General features: G+C 38.4%; 1 protein-coding gene across 1 annotated transcript in view; it reads right to left on the reverse strand.

Annotated features, from left to right (window-relative positions):
- Positions 1-310: 310 nt before the first annotated feature.
- The window catches only part of CTH (cystathionine gamma-lyase), a 37,396-nt gene continuing 23,619 nt past the window's right edge, over positions 311-14,087 (reverse strand). Inside the window, exon 12 of the mRNA XM_057310562.1 lies at positions 311-1,300. Coding sequence (XP_057166545.1) covers positions 1,214-1,300 — 87 coding nt within the window. The 3' untranslated portion in view covers positions 311-1,213. The remainder of the gene's footprint in view (positions 1,301-14,087) is intronic.

Genomic DNA, 14,087 nt, shown 5'->3' on the forward strand with positions numbered 1-14,087 from the left:
ATTATAGAGGCAAGAATAGCACGTCCAAAACAAGCTGAAAACATTAACAGGTTTTCAAGTTCAAGGTCAATGTGTAGAACAGCAAATAAATTGCAAAAAGAAAGCAGCAAGGAGAGTATAATGCTCTCAAGGTGTTGGGGCAGGTAGATGGACAGGCTGGAACCTGGAACCCAAACCTGAATCACTGCGGCCTGAATGAAAAAAGGGTGCATACAGATCTAACGCACTGACTCCACACCTGTGACCTTCAGGCTGCCTTTCCTGCAGGAAGGGAACTAAGACTCCATTCCGTAGTGGAGAGTCAGTTTTTTTTTTGTTTTTTTTTTTAATAAAATTTTTTTATTATGTTATGTTAATCACCATACAGTACATCCCAAGTTTTTGATGTAAGGTTCCATGATTCATTACTTGCATATAACACCCAGTGCACCATGCAATACGTGCCCTCCCTAATACCCATCACCGGCCTATCCCGATCCCCCACCCTCCCCTCTGAAGCCCTCAGCTTGTTGGAGGGTCAGTTTTTTAAACCAGTATCTTCAGATTAGAAGATCAGATACTGCTTCTACGGCAAATGCACCCCAAGTAAAAGCCAGGACTTTCCCTCATCTCTTTCAGACCACGAATACACCAAATTTGAAATTTTATTTATTTCCCCCAAGAACCTTTTACCTTCCAGCAAAGGGCAGGTTTTTGACATCTAGGAACCAACCTGTAGGACTGTTTTTGCTTTCAGAACCTTTTCCATGTCTAGGGGAGCCACTGGTTCTTGGTCTCTTCATTTTTCACTATTTCAGCAGTCCCTTGCTGAGTGTAAGCTCCTAAATTCAGTTTGCTCCCCATGGTCTTAGGGGCGGAACTATGCCATTTTTCTAAAAAGTAGTAATTCATTCAAACAGGTCTTACTTCTAAGTTGAGCCACAGAAGAACACAGCCATGTGCTATAAAAGCACATTTAACATTCTGTGAAATTTGGTGGCCTAGGAAGAAGACACATGCGGAGCATGGCACAGAACTCTGTAGTTGGTTTTCACAGGGAAAGAAGATGAATAACGAAATGTAATCATCCCCTCTGCGAGCGGCAGACCTAATGAAGAAAAGAGCCCTTTCATGTGGGTGCTTCCTAATGCTTTTCACTGACTTCACACAGCAACTTCAAAGACTTCCTCTGCCAAGAGTAATTCTCCAATTTGAAGAGCAGCACACAGTCTTTTCATAGATCCACAGTCCCCTTCAGACCTCGGGCCATCTGGATGTGGTCACTGGATAGCACTTCATTTCTAGTACCGGAAACAAGATCCTGATTCAGCCAACAAGGGAGGAAGGGGAATATTTTCAGTTAAAGACTTCCTGAAGAGCTATGTCCTTGGTGTTAGCATGCTACTCACAGATCTAAGAGCCCAAGTTAGCACAACTTGAAATTAAAAGACAGCCTTGATTCTTGGATCACTAAAATAGAATCCTAGCATGTGGGGCAATCCTTGTATGAGCAAATCAATCCTAATGCTATATAAGACAGAATAAACTAATAACATGAACAAAATACTGAGTTGTGCAACCTTAATTTAGGCCCTCAATGGTAGGTACTATTGTGTAACAAACCACTTGATTCCTCAAACAGTCAATGACTGGCTGTGAAACAAAATATAATTCATGGCATCTTATTCAAAGGCAGTAGACATTTCTTCAACATAGGCTCCCAAATGGTTCTAACGTGCAATCTTTTACATAGAGATTTTGATCATTTTAGTACATCACGCTAAAAGATATGAAAAGTGTGTAGAGGCTCTTAACCATTATGAATTGATTTTTCTAGGATTTCATGTTTTATTTTTAATTATCCAATGCACCTTCACATCAACATTCTAGGAACGATTGCTAAACTCCTACCACCGTTTCTTTGAGGTGGAACTGATTGGAAACCAGCAAGAATCAACTATGCACAGAACCTTTCCCCAATAGATTGTTTTAATTAATTCTAATTTTTGATCAAAGTATTACATCTGAAGCATCTTCTCTTCTGGTATTGAAATGCCATGATGATTAGCCTTGAGAAAAATTTGTCATTATTTCTTGTGCTGGGAATTTAGTGGACTTTTCCAACCTGGAGTCACAGTGTTTCAATTCTGGGAAATTTTCTAGAATAATATCTAATTGAAAATTTCTTCATTTCTGTTTATTCTCTTCTTTTGGGACTTACGTTAGCAGGATGTTAAACCTTCAGAAATAATGTTATCTTTCTTTTCTTATTCTCTTATCCTTTCCTTCCTATTATCTATCTCTTTGTCTTTTTATTTTTCTAGGGATTCTCTTAACTTTATCTGCTGACTTTTCTTTTGAATTTGTTTTTATTCAGCTATCTTAGTTTTAATTTCTTGGAATTCTTCCATATTCTGATTGTACTGTTTTATTGTATCCTGTTCTTGATTAATGGATGTCATGCTCTTATTACCTCTCTAAGGATAATGACTTTAGTTCTTTTGATGTTTTCTTCTGTCTCTGGGTCGTCTCTGCTTCCTCCAATGATTTCCTTTTTTCTGTTGATTTGTTTTGATGTCTAGTGCTCCTTAACTATCAGGGTCAGCCAACTATGACCCTGGAGCTAAATGCAGCCCACAGCCTATTTTTGTAAACAACCTGATTTCACTTTCTCTAAAGACTAAATCCCTAGTCTCCTGTGGGATGAAGAGGGTTAGTAACCTAATTAGCCAGTATGGGGGAGAAGACAAAGTCAATCTAACTGCTTCCTTTACAGACTTTTAAATAATCCCTATCTTGGGGCCCCTTTAATACCACTTATGCCTACATTATGAATTACTTGATAGTCCAATTACTGAGTTTTTCCAGGGTTCTTCAGGGCAAATTAATTTGCTTGTCCAAAGGGAAATTGCTATCCCTTCTAGGGATAAAACATTCACCCAACACACAAGGTCACCTTCTTGGTCTTTGAAGAGCCTGAGGAAATGTCACCTATACAACAAACAGCTGGCTTATGTGCTAAAATTACTATCTTGAGAAACCCAACTCAGGATCAATATATTCTGTGATACAAAGATTTCCTAGAGGCATAGCTGTTTACTGCAGAGAGAACCTCATAAAGATGAGAAGGGGTAAAGAAATAAAAACGGAAACATAACCAGAATGAAACCATCTGGTAGGGATATTGCCAAATACAATCTAGAGTGTAATTGAACATCTGCTTAATGACCTTTGAGAGCTCCAGGGAATGGTTTTTAGCCACTGAACCAAGGATGTCACTAACCACATTTCAAGTAGCCCACACTATGTCCAGAAGAATGATTTTCAAGTTTAGCAGAGACCTCTTAAGAGACCTCACACCAAATCAGACTGATATTAGAGAGGGTATAATAATGGAAATCTTTGAAAATAGATAGAATACCTAATGCAATTTTGCAAAGACTGATTTGCTCTTAACAAATCCCATGTTCTACTCTGAAAACTACTCTGAGCTCAGAAATGCTGGCTTCACAGCATGTAAAGCATTTTGCCCTAATTTTAGTTCCAACTAGCCATGAGACAGAGAAAAGAAAGTGAGAGAAGAGGGAGACAGAATAATAAAATATAATAAAAATGACTCCCATGAATAAAACAACCACTGACCTCTATTCAAAGACAACCAATTTGTTTGATTTTCTAAGTACATAATAGAAGAATAAGATGAAGCCCTTGCTCACATGGAGCCTAGTATAAAGACATAAGATGTGTATATCAGAAATATGGGATCACAGAGGAGAGAAATTATTTCCAGCTAAAAAGACCAGAGACGGCTTTTATGGGGGTATGATTTGAACTGGCTTTTAAAGGACGGATTAGATTTTGAAACAGATTGTAATAAAAATAAGGACCAGAAATTCGGATTCAAAGAAAAGCAATGCTTCTCACAGGTCAAGAGATATTCCAATTTTGAGACACCTGGCTGGCTCAGTCAGTACAGCCTGCGACTCTTGATCTCAGGGTCATGAATTTGAGCCCCATGTTGAGGGTAGAGTTTACTTAGAGAGAGAGAGAGAGAAAGACATTCCAATTTTGAGGCTCTCAGTGTAATAAAAAGTAAAGAAATGAAAAAATATAAGGTTTCCAAATATCTATATCTATATCTATAGATATAGATATATATGGAGATATATATAACTAAATATCTACATATACATAACTATATATATATATATATCCATACATAAAACTATATATATATATAGTTATAAAATATAGCATATTTTAAATATTCAGTCTTGTGTATGTGTCTCTGTTTCCTTTTGAGGCAATATTAAAAAGCATAAATTTAAGACTCTTTTTCAATGAAACCCCAAACAAATGGTCTTTTGGTGTCTCTCTATCATTCAGCCCAAACAGACTCTGGGATATAAAAACCAAGGGAGACAAAATTACAAAGCTTGTTCAGGAAAAAATAAATATGATCTTGATGACAGAAATATACAAGACAGGTTAGGTGGGTTTTTCCTTTTTCCTTCTCTATCTTTAAGAAATGTTTAAGGAAGTTCTTTCAGAATAAAGGAGGCACACAAAATGTAATTTTTAAAATGGCTTAAAAGATTTTATCTATGATCTTCACATATCAGCTGCAGTAATAATTTGCCTTCCTCGTAAACTATCACAGATTTTCTTCCACATCGATTTTGATTCTCCAGCAAAAGGAAGTATTATTAAAGCACAATGTGACTTTGCTTGGAATGGCAGCAGATTTTCATGTCATAAACACCAGATGATCTCTTTACCGAGAGTCAGAAGGCAATTGTGCTCTGAGGGAACAAGCTCATCTTCAACAACAAAAGCATCCAATAAAAATCACTGTAGATGCCGACACTCACGAGCTCATAAAGTCACTATTTTATGTTTTGCGAATCCCTGTTGTTTTGCCAACTGTATTTCACACAAAAATCACTCACTCCCCCGGCTTTTTCCCTATGAATATGTTCTTAGGATTAATCATAACATTTTAGATGATGTTGGTGAACAAATCAGAGTTTATCAGACAGAGAAGTTAGCAAATCTATATTTATTTCTCTAGACCTTAGAAGACAATGGGTTGGAAAACTCTAGGCAAGATACTGGAAGTGGGGAAGGGCCAGAAGTCACAAGAAAAAGGCTTTGAAATATATTGGCTCAAGGTTTTTTAGGATAAAAACTAACAAAAATTGAGAGCTATGAGTTCCACCTGAAAGTAACCAGAGTGTCATTTGAAAGTACAGGTGTCGAAGTTATAGTTTTGTTAGCTTAATTCTTTAAGTAATACCTTCTTATGTCAAATGGAGTTGCTATATATTAGCTTATAGAGGATGCATACTTAGTGGTCTTTTTTTTACAATACGATTTTTCTCCATTGATGAGTGAACGTAGGAAGACTGGTACTAGCGTCATTTTTGATGATTCCTAATAAAGGTAAGTATTTTTTAATAAATAGAACTTAAATTACATACATGCTATACATTAGTCTCCTTTTGGGAACTTCCCTGTTAGATCTATCTCTATTAGAAAGAAAGATTTATTCACTCTCCTTCGTCGGTATGTCCTAAGAAATCCATCATAGCAGAAGTGGCACCCGATAGGTTACGGAGGAAGATACAGATGGCTCAGAGGATAACTGAGTTGTCACAATCGACTCCATTCATGATTGTGATATATTAACGGCAAAAAGGTCCCCAATCATTTACCTCCTCCCTGTATCCATATCCCTTGGATTGTGACTCTCGGCTCTTCCCATAATGAGGCAAAGTCTCTCCCCCGTTCCTTGAATCTCTGCTAGCATTGTGACTTGGTCTGGCTGATAGGATGTGGTGGAAGCAATGCTGTGCCAATTCGAAGCCGTGGTCTCGAGAGGCACTGCACATTTCCACTCGCAATTAGAATCCTGCCGCTGCCATGGTAACAAGTCAGAGCTAGCAGGAGTGCTACGAGACATTTAGGGCAAGTGTAACTACTGCTGGATTGAAAATAAAACAAAAATACCCGCAGGACTGATCAAACTTGGGCTTGAGGAAATAAAGGCAAGAATTAAGGTAAAATGAAGAGAATGTAACATTTATATCTTTTGCAGTTACAAATCATCTTCTCAGATATTTTTATTTTGAGAGAATTTATACAAAGGGGATTACTATTTGCAACAATTGTTTTATGTAAATCAACTTAGTAGACTTTGTGAATATTGTAGTTTTATAGGTTGTTTTCCCCTTATATATATATCAAATATTATCTTTTAAAATCAACTGTCTGAGAGAATGATTAAAAGAAGGGAGAAGGAAAAAGAAAAAAAAAAAGAGCTTCCTAAAATAACCTCTCTTGACAAGTGAGGATATGCTTCTCTAGAAACAGATTTATTGACAACATAATCTTGTTGAATTTGTTTGCTGCAAACTTCAGTGAAATATATCTCAGCAGTGGGTTGCTCTGTCTGAAGTTAGGTACTTCCGGTTGGGGAGAGCCCTCAACCCCTTGTGAGCCAACTGTAGTTTGCTGTTTCTGACACTGTTAATGAAACTCCAGCACCAGACCAGATGTTCTTGAAGATTTAGCAAAGATTACTGATACATGAAGCCTTTTTTGAAAACAAAGAACCAAGAAAACACATTGTCACAATTTGCAGCAACTTTTAAAACATTAACAGTTTGAAAAAGTGAGAAGTGAGAAGAGAGTGGGATTTTGAAGTGTCTTTTGACTACAAAACTATAGTCAAATTTGGTTATAACTGATTTGGGGCATGTGGACACAAGATTAATACTTCTCTCCTATAGATTTTCCCTAAGACAGGGAGAAAAAAAAAATCACCCAACATCACAATATAAACATCTTTGTGGAGATTCGAAATGAGCTCTGATCTTGGATCCACACGGTCGCACTTGGCCATGTGACCACTTTCAAGTTCCTTCTCAATACCCTGGAGGTAATAAAAGTGCTCTTTCAATAACAACTTCCTTCATTTGACAAGCATTCTATCAGCTGTGGTTCAAAATAATGCAGAAAAGTAGATGTCATTGTCATCCCTGTTTTAGAGATGAGGAAACCAAGAGGAGAATAAGTAATTTGCTGAAAGCCCCAGGAAAGGAAAACCAGGATTCAAATTCAGGCCATATGGCTTCAGAGTCCATACTTGTAGCCCTATTTTGTATTTGAAAAAAAGTATAATGTACCCTAGAGATCGTATGTGATGTATAATATTGAAGTATACTTCACAGTATTGCAAAATATGGGGTCTTACCAGTTAAAAATATAAGTCTTACAAGTTAAAATTGTATTTCATCATAATTACATTAAAACTATGCTTAGCACAATTTCCCCCTTCTCTACTTCTGATAATACTTTTTCCAGCAGACTGGTGAGTAGGGCAGTAGAGGGGCATCCAGATCTGAGAGCCCTAATTTTCCCTCTCCCTATGTACCTCCTTGTTCCATGAATTTAGGAAATCTGGCATCTGGCATCCAAGTAAAAGAATCGAGCTTCTCGCTTCAGATTGGTTATCCCTTACCGAAATGGGCGTGATACTGCTCCTTCCTGTGGCTCGGTTAGATTCAGCTCAATACAGAGGGTAGGTCCTGGTTACTGCAGGTCTGAGGAGCAAGGAGGAATCCTCCAAGAGCTGAGGAAGACCCTCAGACTCAGTCCACCTTGTATATGACCTGGGAGCAGGAAGGAAGCAGTGCGGTAGTTCATCACCCCAACTTTGGTGAGGGGTAACCAGTAGAAAACATAATCTCTTTGATTCTGCAACCTGAAGACCAGAAGCCAGACTAGAGAGTACATAAGCAGATTGTCACCCTTTCCAGAATAACCTGAAGATATATCACCTCGGGTTGTCCAAGTGAGCTCAATCTAATCATATGAGCTTTTAAAAGTGGAAAATCTTTCCCAACCAGGACAGAGAAAGGGAAAAATGAGGAGAGATTCAAAGCAAGAGAGGCATTCAATCCACTGTTGCTGGCTTTGAAGATGGAGGAAGGGAACTGTGAGGAACGCGGAAGGTTGGAGCAACCCGCAGATGACAGCCAACAAGAAAATAGGCTCTCAGTCTTACTACTAAAAGATACTGAACAAGGAAATGAATTCTCCCCTGGAGCCTCCAGAGAGGAACACAGCCTGACTAATAATACCTTGCTTTTAGGGGCAGCTGGGTGCCTCAGTCAGTTAAGCATCTGCCTTCAGCTCAGGTCATGATCCCAGGGTCCTGGGATGGAGCCCCGCATCAGGCTCCCTGCTTGGCAGGAACTCTGCCTCCATCTCTGCTTCTCTCCCCGGCTCATGCTCTCTCTCTCATTCTCTCTCTTTCTCTCTCCAAAAAACCAGAAAACAGAACAAAAAAACCTTGATTTTAATGTAGTGAGACCTGTGTCAGACATCTAAACTTCCTAACTGTAAGATAACGAATTTGTATTGTTCAAGCTGCTAATTTTGTGGTAATTTGTTATGGTAGCAATAGAAAACTAATACAGAAGGGATCTTAGAGATGTTTTAGCTTAGTCCCTAATTTTAATCAGTAAGAAAACTGTGTCCTAGCTATGCTGTAGAATGTTCTTCCGAACCTGTTCATCTGATTAATACCTACTCTGCTTTTCAAGATTCAACTTGGACACCTTTTCTTCCAGATGTTTTCCCTGGCCCTCCAGGACTTGGTTAGATGTTCCTACTCTATGGTGTCATAGCACTCCATGCATAATTTAGCACAGTGCCTACTTCCCAGAATTCCCACTAAATGTTTAAGAACTAGGACTTCATCTTACTCAACATGGTATCTCCTAAATATAACATATTCCCAGCAGTTATAACTCAAAAAAAAAAAAAAAGAATGAAAAAAATGAAAGAATTTATGTCTCCTGATTACCAATCCCAGACTCTTTCCCCCATGCTTCCAGAGTATTCTACTAAAACTGGCAGAAGTATGGCAAACAAATTTGTAACCTTGAAGTGGCAATATGGCTTTAGAATCATACGAACTAGGTTCACATCCTGGCTCTACCATCTACTAGATGGCCTAGGCACGTTTCTTTAAAGGTTAGTTTCCAGGGCACCTGGGCGGCCCAGTCGTTAGGCGTCTGCCTTCAGCTCAGGGCCTGATCCCAGGGTTCTGGGATCGAGCCCCACATCAGGCTCCATGCTCTTCTGGGAGCCTGCTTCTTCCTCTCCCACTCCCCCTGCTTGTGTTCCCTCTCTCATTGGCTGTCCCTCTCTCTGTCAAATAAATAAAGAAAATCTTTTTAAAAAAATAAAAATAAAAATAAAAAAATAAACGAAGGCTAGTTTCCCTTAGTGTTAGTTCCTCATTTATAAAACAAAGGTATTAATAGCATCTGCTCAAATAATTGTATGAGAATTCATTGACATGATGCTTGTAAAAAGCTTAGCCAAGTACCTGGCATATAGGAAGCGCAAAATAAAAATTGGCCATTATTACTAGGTATCTGTGATGGTTAATTTTATGGGTTAATTTGGCTGGGCCACACTGCCCACATATATGATCAGACATTATTCTGGATGTTTCTGTCAGGGAATTTTAGACGAGATTAACATTGAAATTGGTATACTTTGAAGAAGATTGTTCTCCACAACACAGGTGGGCCTCATCCAATCAGCTGAAGGCCTGAACAGAACAAAAGACTGAACTTTTCCAAAAATAAAGAATTCCTTAGCACATGGTCTTCAGACTTGAACAGCAACATTGGCTTTCCTGTGTTTCCAGTCTGGCAATACACACACTCACACACACACATACACACACACATCTTATTGGTCTGTTTCTCTGGAGAACCCTGACTAAAAGAATATCAAACCTGCAAATATGATATTAAATTGTACATAATAATTATGTACAATTTGTAAGCATAAAAATATGAAGATAAGTAAGATTCCCATTATCTATTGTAAGTAAATGTTTCCTTCGTTTCAATATCAGATGGGACTCTTTCTGTTCAGAGCAGCAGTAACTAGTAAACAAAAGAGAAAGTGGCTTAACCAAAAACAAACAAGCAAACAAAAACAAAAGGAAAGAAAAAGAAGGGTGAATGGATACCAGGCAGTGAAAAACAAGAGCTGGTCACTCTAACTGCTTAACAAAATCACCCTTATATAATTTTGGTTATTCTGCCTTTTACAAAGGCTATTAGATTTTTAAGAACCAAAACCAGAGGATACCTGGCACTCAATATTTTTTTATTTTTTATTTGTTTATTGCTGTAAACACATCCAACATGGAAAATTTTTAACAGTAAACTTCCTTTCTTGGCTCCTTTAAAACAAGAACAACTTCAAACCTTTCCGTGTTACAATGAACATTATGGCTATCTGGTGATGATTAAACTTATAATCTTGCTTTATATTTTCCAAATACTGTTATCATTTGTATTAGCTACCACATATGGGCCAGCCAGATCTTCTGACATTTCTTTCTGCAATATTCAATTAAAAACAAACAAACAAACAAACAAACAAAGAATTCCCCCACACCAGCTGGTGGAAGCAGCTTGTGGCTAAGCTAAAATGAAAACTTCTTCCCCTCCTCACACCAACCAGAATAACCAGTCTGCTTGTTAATAACAACAGTGCTCTAAGTCTGAACTGCAACAGGAGTTGAATCCACAGTTTTTATTTGCCATGACTCCAGTATTCAAAACACTGTCTATATAATTAGAGAAAGAACTTGAAGACATACACACAGAAATTTTACAGTGGTTACCCCTAAGCCAGAGGCACAGCTAACGATGACTGAACACCTACTGCATGTCCTTTACATTTATTATGGCACTGAATTCTCATAACAACTCCATGAAGCAAACATTGTTATTATCCCCATTTTACCTATAAGGGCAGACACTGATGCTTAGAGCATTTAAATAAGTCACTCAAAACAAGGTCAAGTAGCTGGTAAACACGTGGGAGCTGGGTTTGGAACTCAGTCTGATTTCCACTTTTCTATAATGGAAGCCTATTTTTAAGAAACTGCTTTTCTGGGGCGCCTGGTGTGGCTCAGTCGGTTAAGCATCTGCCTTCGGGTCAGGTCATGATCTCAGGGTCCTAGGATTGAGCCCCGCATTGGGCTCCCTGCTCAGCAGGGAGTCTGCTTCTCCCTTTCCCTCAGCCCTCTTCCCCGCTTGTGTTCTCTCTCATTCTCGCTGTCTCTCAAATAAATAAAATCTTTAAAATAAATACATACACACATAACTGCTTTTCCGGAATCAGGGAGCAAGAGTTTCCTATCCCCTTGAAGGTCCTTCTAGCAGGACAAGATTGAATTGACATAAGACATTAACAGGAGAAAATAAAATTTAATTTTGTACTTACAGGGTACTTACACAGACATGGAAATTCCAAAAACAGTTTTGCAAAATGCCATATATATGTCTTCCAAATTGGGGTGAAGGAGTAGGAGTCTGGGACTTTATTTATTTGACAGAGAGAGAGAGAGCACAAGCAGGGAGAGTGTCTGAGAGAGAGGGAGAAGCCGACTCCCCGCTGAGCAGTGAGCCCAAAATGGGACTTGATCCCAGGACCCTGGGATCATGACCTGAGCCAAAGGCAGATGCTTAACCGACTGAGCCGCCCAGGTGCCCCAAGTGTGGGACTTTAAAGGGAAAAAATGCAATTCACAGGAAGATGAAAAAGAGTAAATGTTTGGTACACAAATGTTTGCTGGACGAAAAAAGAAACAATGGGATGTAGAGGACTTTGATCAACAGGCCTTGCTAGGTTCCTCCCTGTGTGCCACTCCTAGTTCATTGTATAATGTAGTTATCTACGGTGGTAACTCTCTTCCTGGAGCAGGTCCTCCATCTAAATTCTTTTCAGGCAGGTAAGGGGGTGGGAGGCTTGGTAAAAAGGTTTCCTGACGCCGCTGGGTTTTGACTGCTTTTTAACTAAAAAATAATCCTCATGCCAAAGTGGCCCATCTTGAGGCGGCCTGCCCTTGGCCCCTATAGCTGTAACTCCCTAAACTCTATAGAACAAAATCATTTTTCCAAAAAAGAAAAAAATATTGTGGAAGGAATGGAGGAAGGGAAAAAATTCATCATATTCCAATAATCACATTATAGCCACAGTAAGTTTTTTAGACTGGCTTGGAGGTTATCAGATCAACATGGACAAGGCATGACTTAATACTTGCAGTGGATACTCTAGTACCCATTGGATAACCTATACCCTCAGAGCACGCATCCACCCTTCTCCAAAGAATTGCCCTGTGCTGGCTGGAGCCACTTAATCAGGGAGGTTACACCACCAGCTTCCCTGCCCCTCTCCAACCCCAGTCCATAACTAATGACTGAATAAAACAGGACTATAAAAGGTAAGTCCCTGGTCCCATTCCTGTAGGGCATTTATTTCAGAGACCACTTCTTGAAAAGCAGGCCAAGGCTAGACTTTGCTGGATGCTCTTACTCAAAATAAAATAAGCTGTATGGATAAAATACATGTCCATCTTAGAAAATTGCCACCCTATTCTCTTTGCCCACTAGAACTGAGGGTTTTCCTTATGAGAACTTGATCACAAAACAACAACACTTGCAATTTCAAGAGAGTGGTTTGCTAGTCAGCTTAAACAGTCTCTCTACTGGACTAAAATGACACACTGGAACAATGAAATGAGTTCAGAAAACCAGAGTTGCAGCCCTGGCTCTGCTGTGTAATAAGGATCAGTCACAAAACCACTCGGAATTTTCCTTCCTTTCTCTGTAGAAAATGGACTATACTTGTGTCTTCTAATTTAGCAGGTAGGTATAACAAGTGAGCTAGTAAATGAAAACAAAAACACACAGAAAAGTCAGGCCTGAACTTTTTCCTAATTGAAGAAATTGAGATATAAAGTATAATAAAAATAGTAATGAAACGAGAAATCTCTAATCCCTAGCACTAGGCCATGTGTGTTCGGTCAGAGGCATTTTACTCAAAAGATTGGGAATGTTTGCAGTTGCTGACAGTTCTCATTGGAATAAGATTAAATTGATTTTGTGAGCAATAAGTCAACATTGAACCAAATGTGGATATTAAAAAAAAAAGACATACAGCAATCCTTTCTTCAACTAATCTTTAATTTCTACCCCAAAGCAATTATACTTTTCATTGCACTTATTTTTTTCTAAGTTTGCATTTGTACGATGAAGCAAATGGCACCAGGATTTCTTTTACTGTGGAGGTAGAAACTTTCTTTTTTTTCTTATTTATTTATCTTTGGATAATTTCTAAGAGAAGATTCCTTATTTTGAATAATACTACTTTTATCACTAGATGACTTTTGGCTTAATCATTTTCTCTCTCTCTCTTTTTTTTTTTTTTTTTGCTATTGGCCTTATGGTTTTCTTATGGAGCATTTGCATTCTCTTTTGTGTTTCTGTAAAATGCATTGCAAGCTTTCTTTCCTCTGCCCTGAAATTTTCTTTAGGTCCACCTGAGTAATTAGGTGATTGTATTATTTTCACTTTACAGAATTACCGAGTATTAGATTTCCATCTTTGTGAAAATAAGTTTGTAGTTCCCAAGTGTTTCTTGGCTTCTCCATGGAATTCAGGCCATTTAAGGCTACTCTGTGGTTAAAAAGGATGTCTTAATTTTTAAAAAATATTCCAGATTTCATTGTTACTTTCTGTTTACCCCTCACATCTCAGAACTAGTAGGCTTTGGCACAAAATTCCAAAATAATGGATGGCCTTACCAGCCTTACCAATGACAGAATTCACTAAAAAACTAAGAAAACATACAAGAGAACTGAGTGGAAGAGTAAGAGCCATTTCCCTTATTATGTAATACAAAGCAGCCAGAAGTCGGCTATGAATAAGTTCTAGATACAAATACATGACTAAACTGAGCCACAAGCAAAAGAAATGAGCGTGTTCTACTTTACCATGCCTGTAATGTGTTCCCCTACATGTTATCTAGCTGAATATAATAAACACGATGCTATGTGGCTACTTAAGATAGTACCCAGTGGCCATGGTATAAGATACTGATTTCACTCCGAATTTCAACAGTGAATGTGGCAAACACGAGGTTAGAATGGAATTTTGAGTAAAATGCCCTATAAAGCAATTCAGTGAACATTAGTGTTCTGGAAGCCTGACTTCATTTAACCCCAC

The sequence above is a fragment of the Ursus arctos genome, unplaced genomic scaffold, assembly GCF_023065955.2.
Source record: "Ursus arctos isolate Adak ecotype North America unplaced genomic scaffold, UrsArc2.0 scaffold_12, whole genome shotgun sequence".
Taxonomy (NCBI): Eukaryota; Metazoa; Chordata; class Mammalia; order Carnivora; family Ursidae; genus Ursus; species Ursus arctos.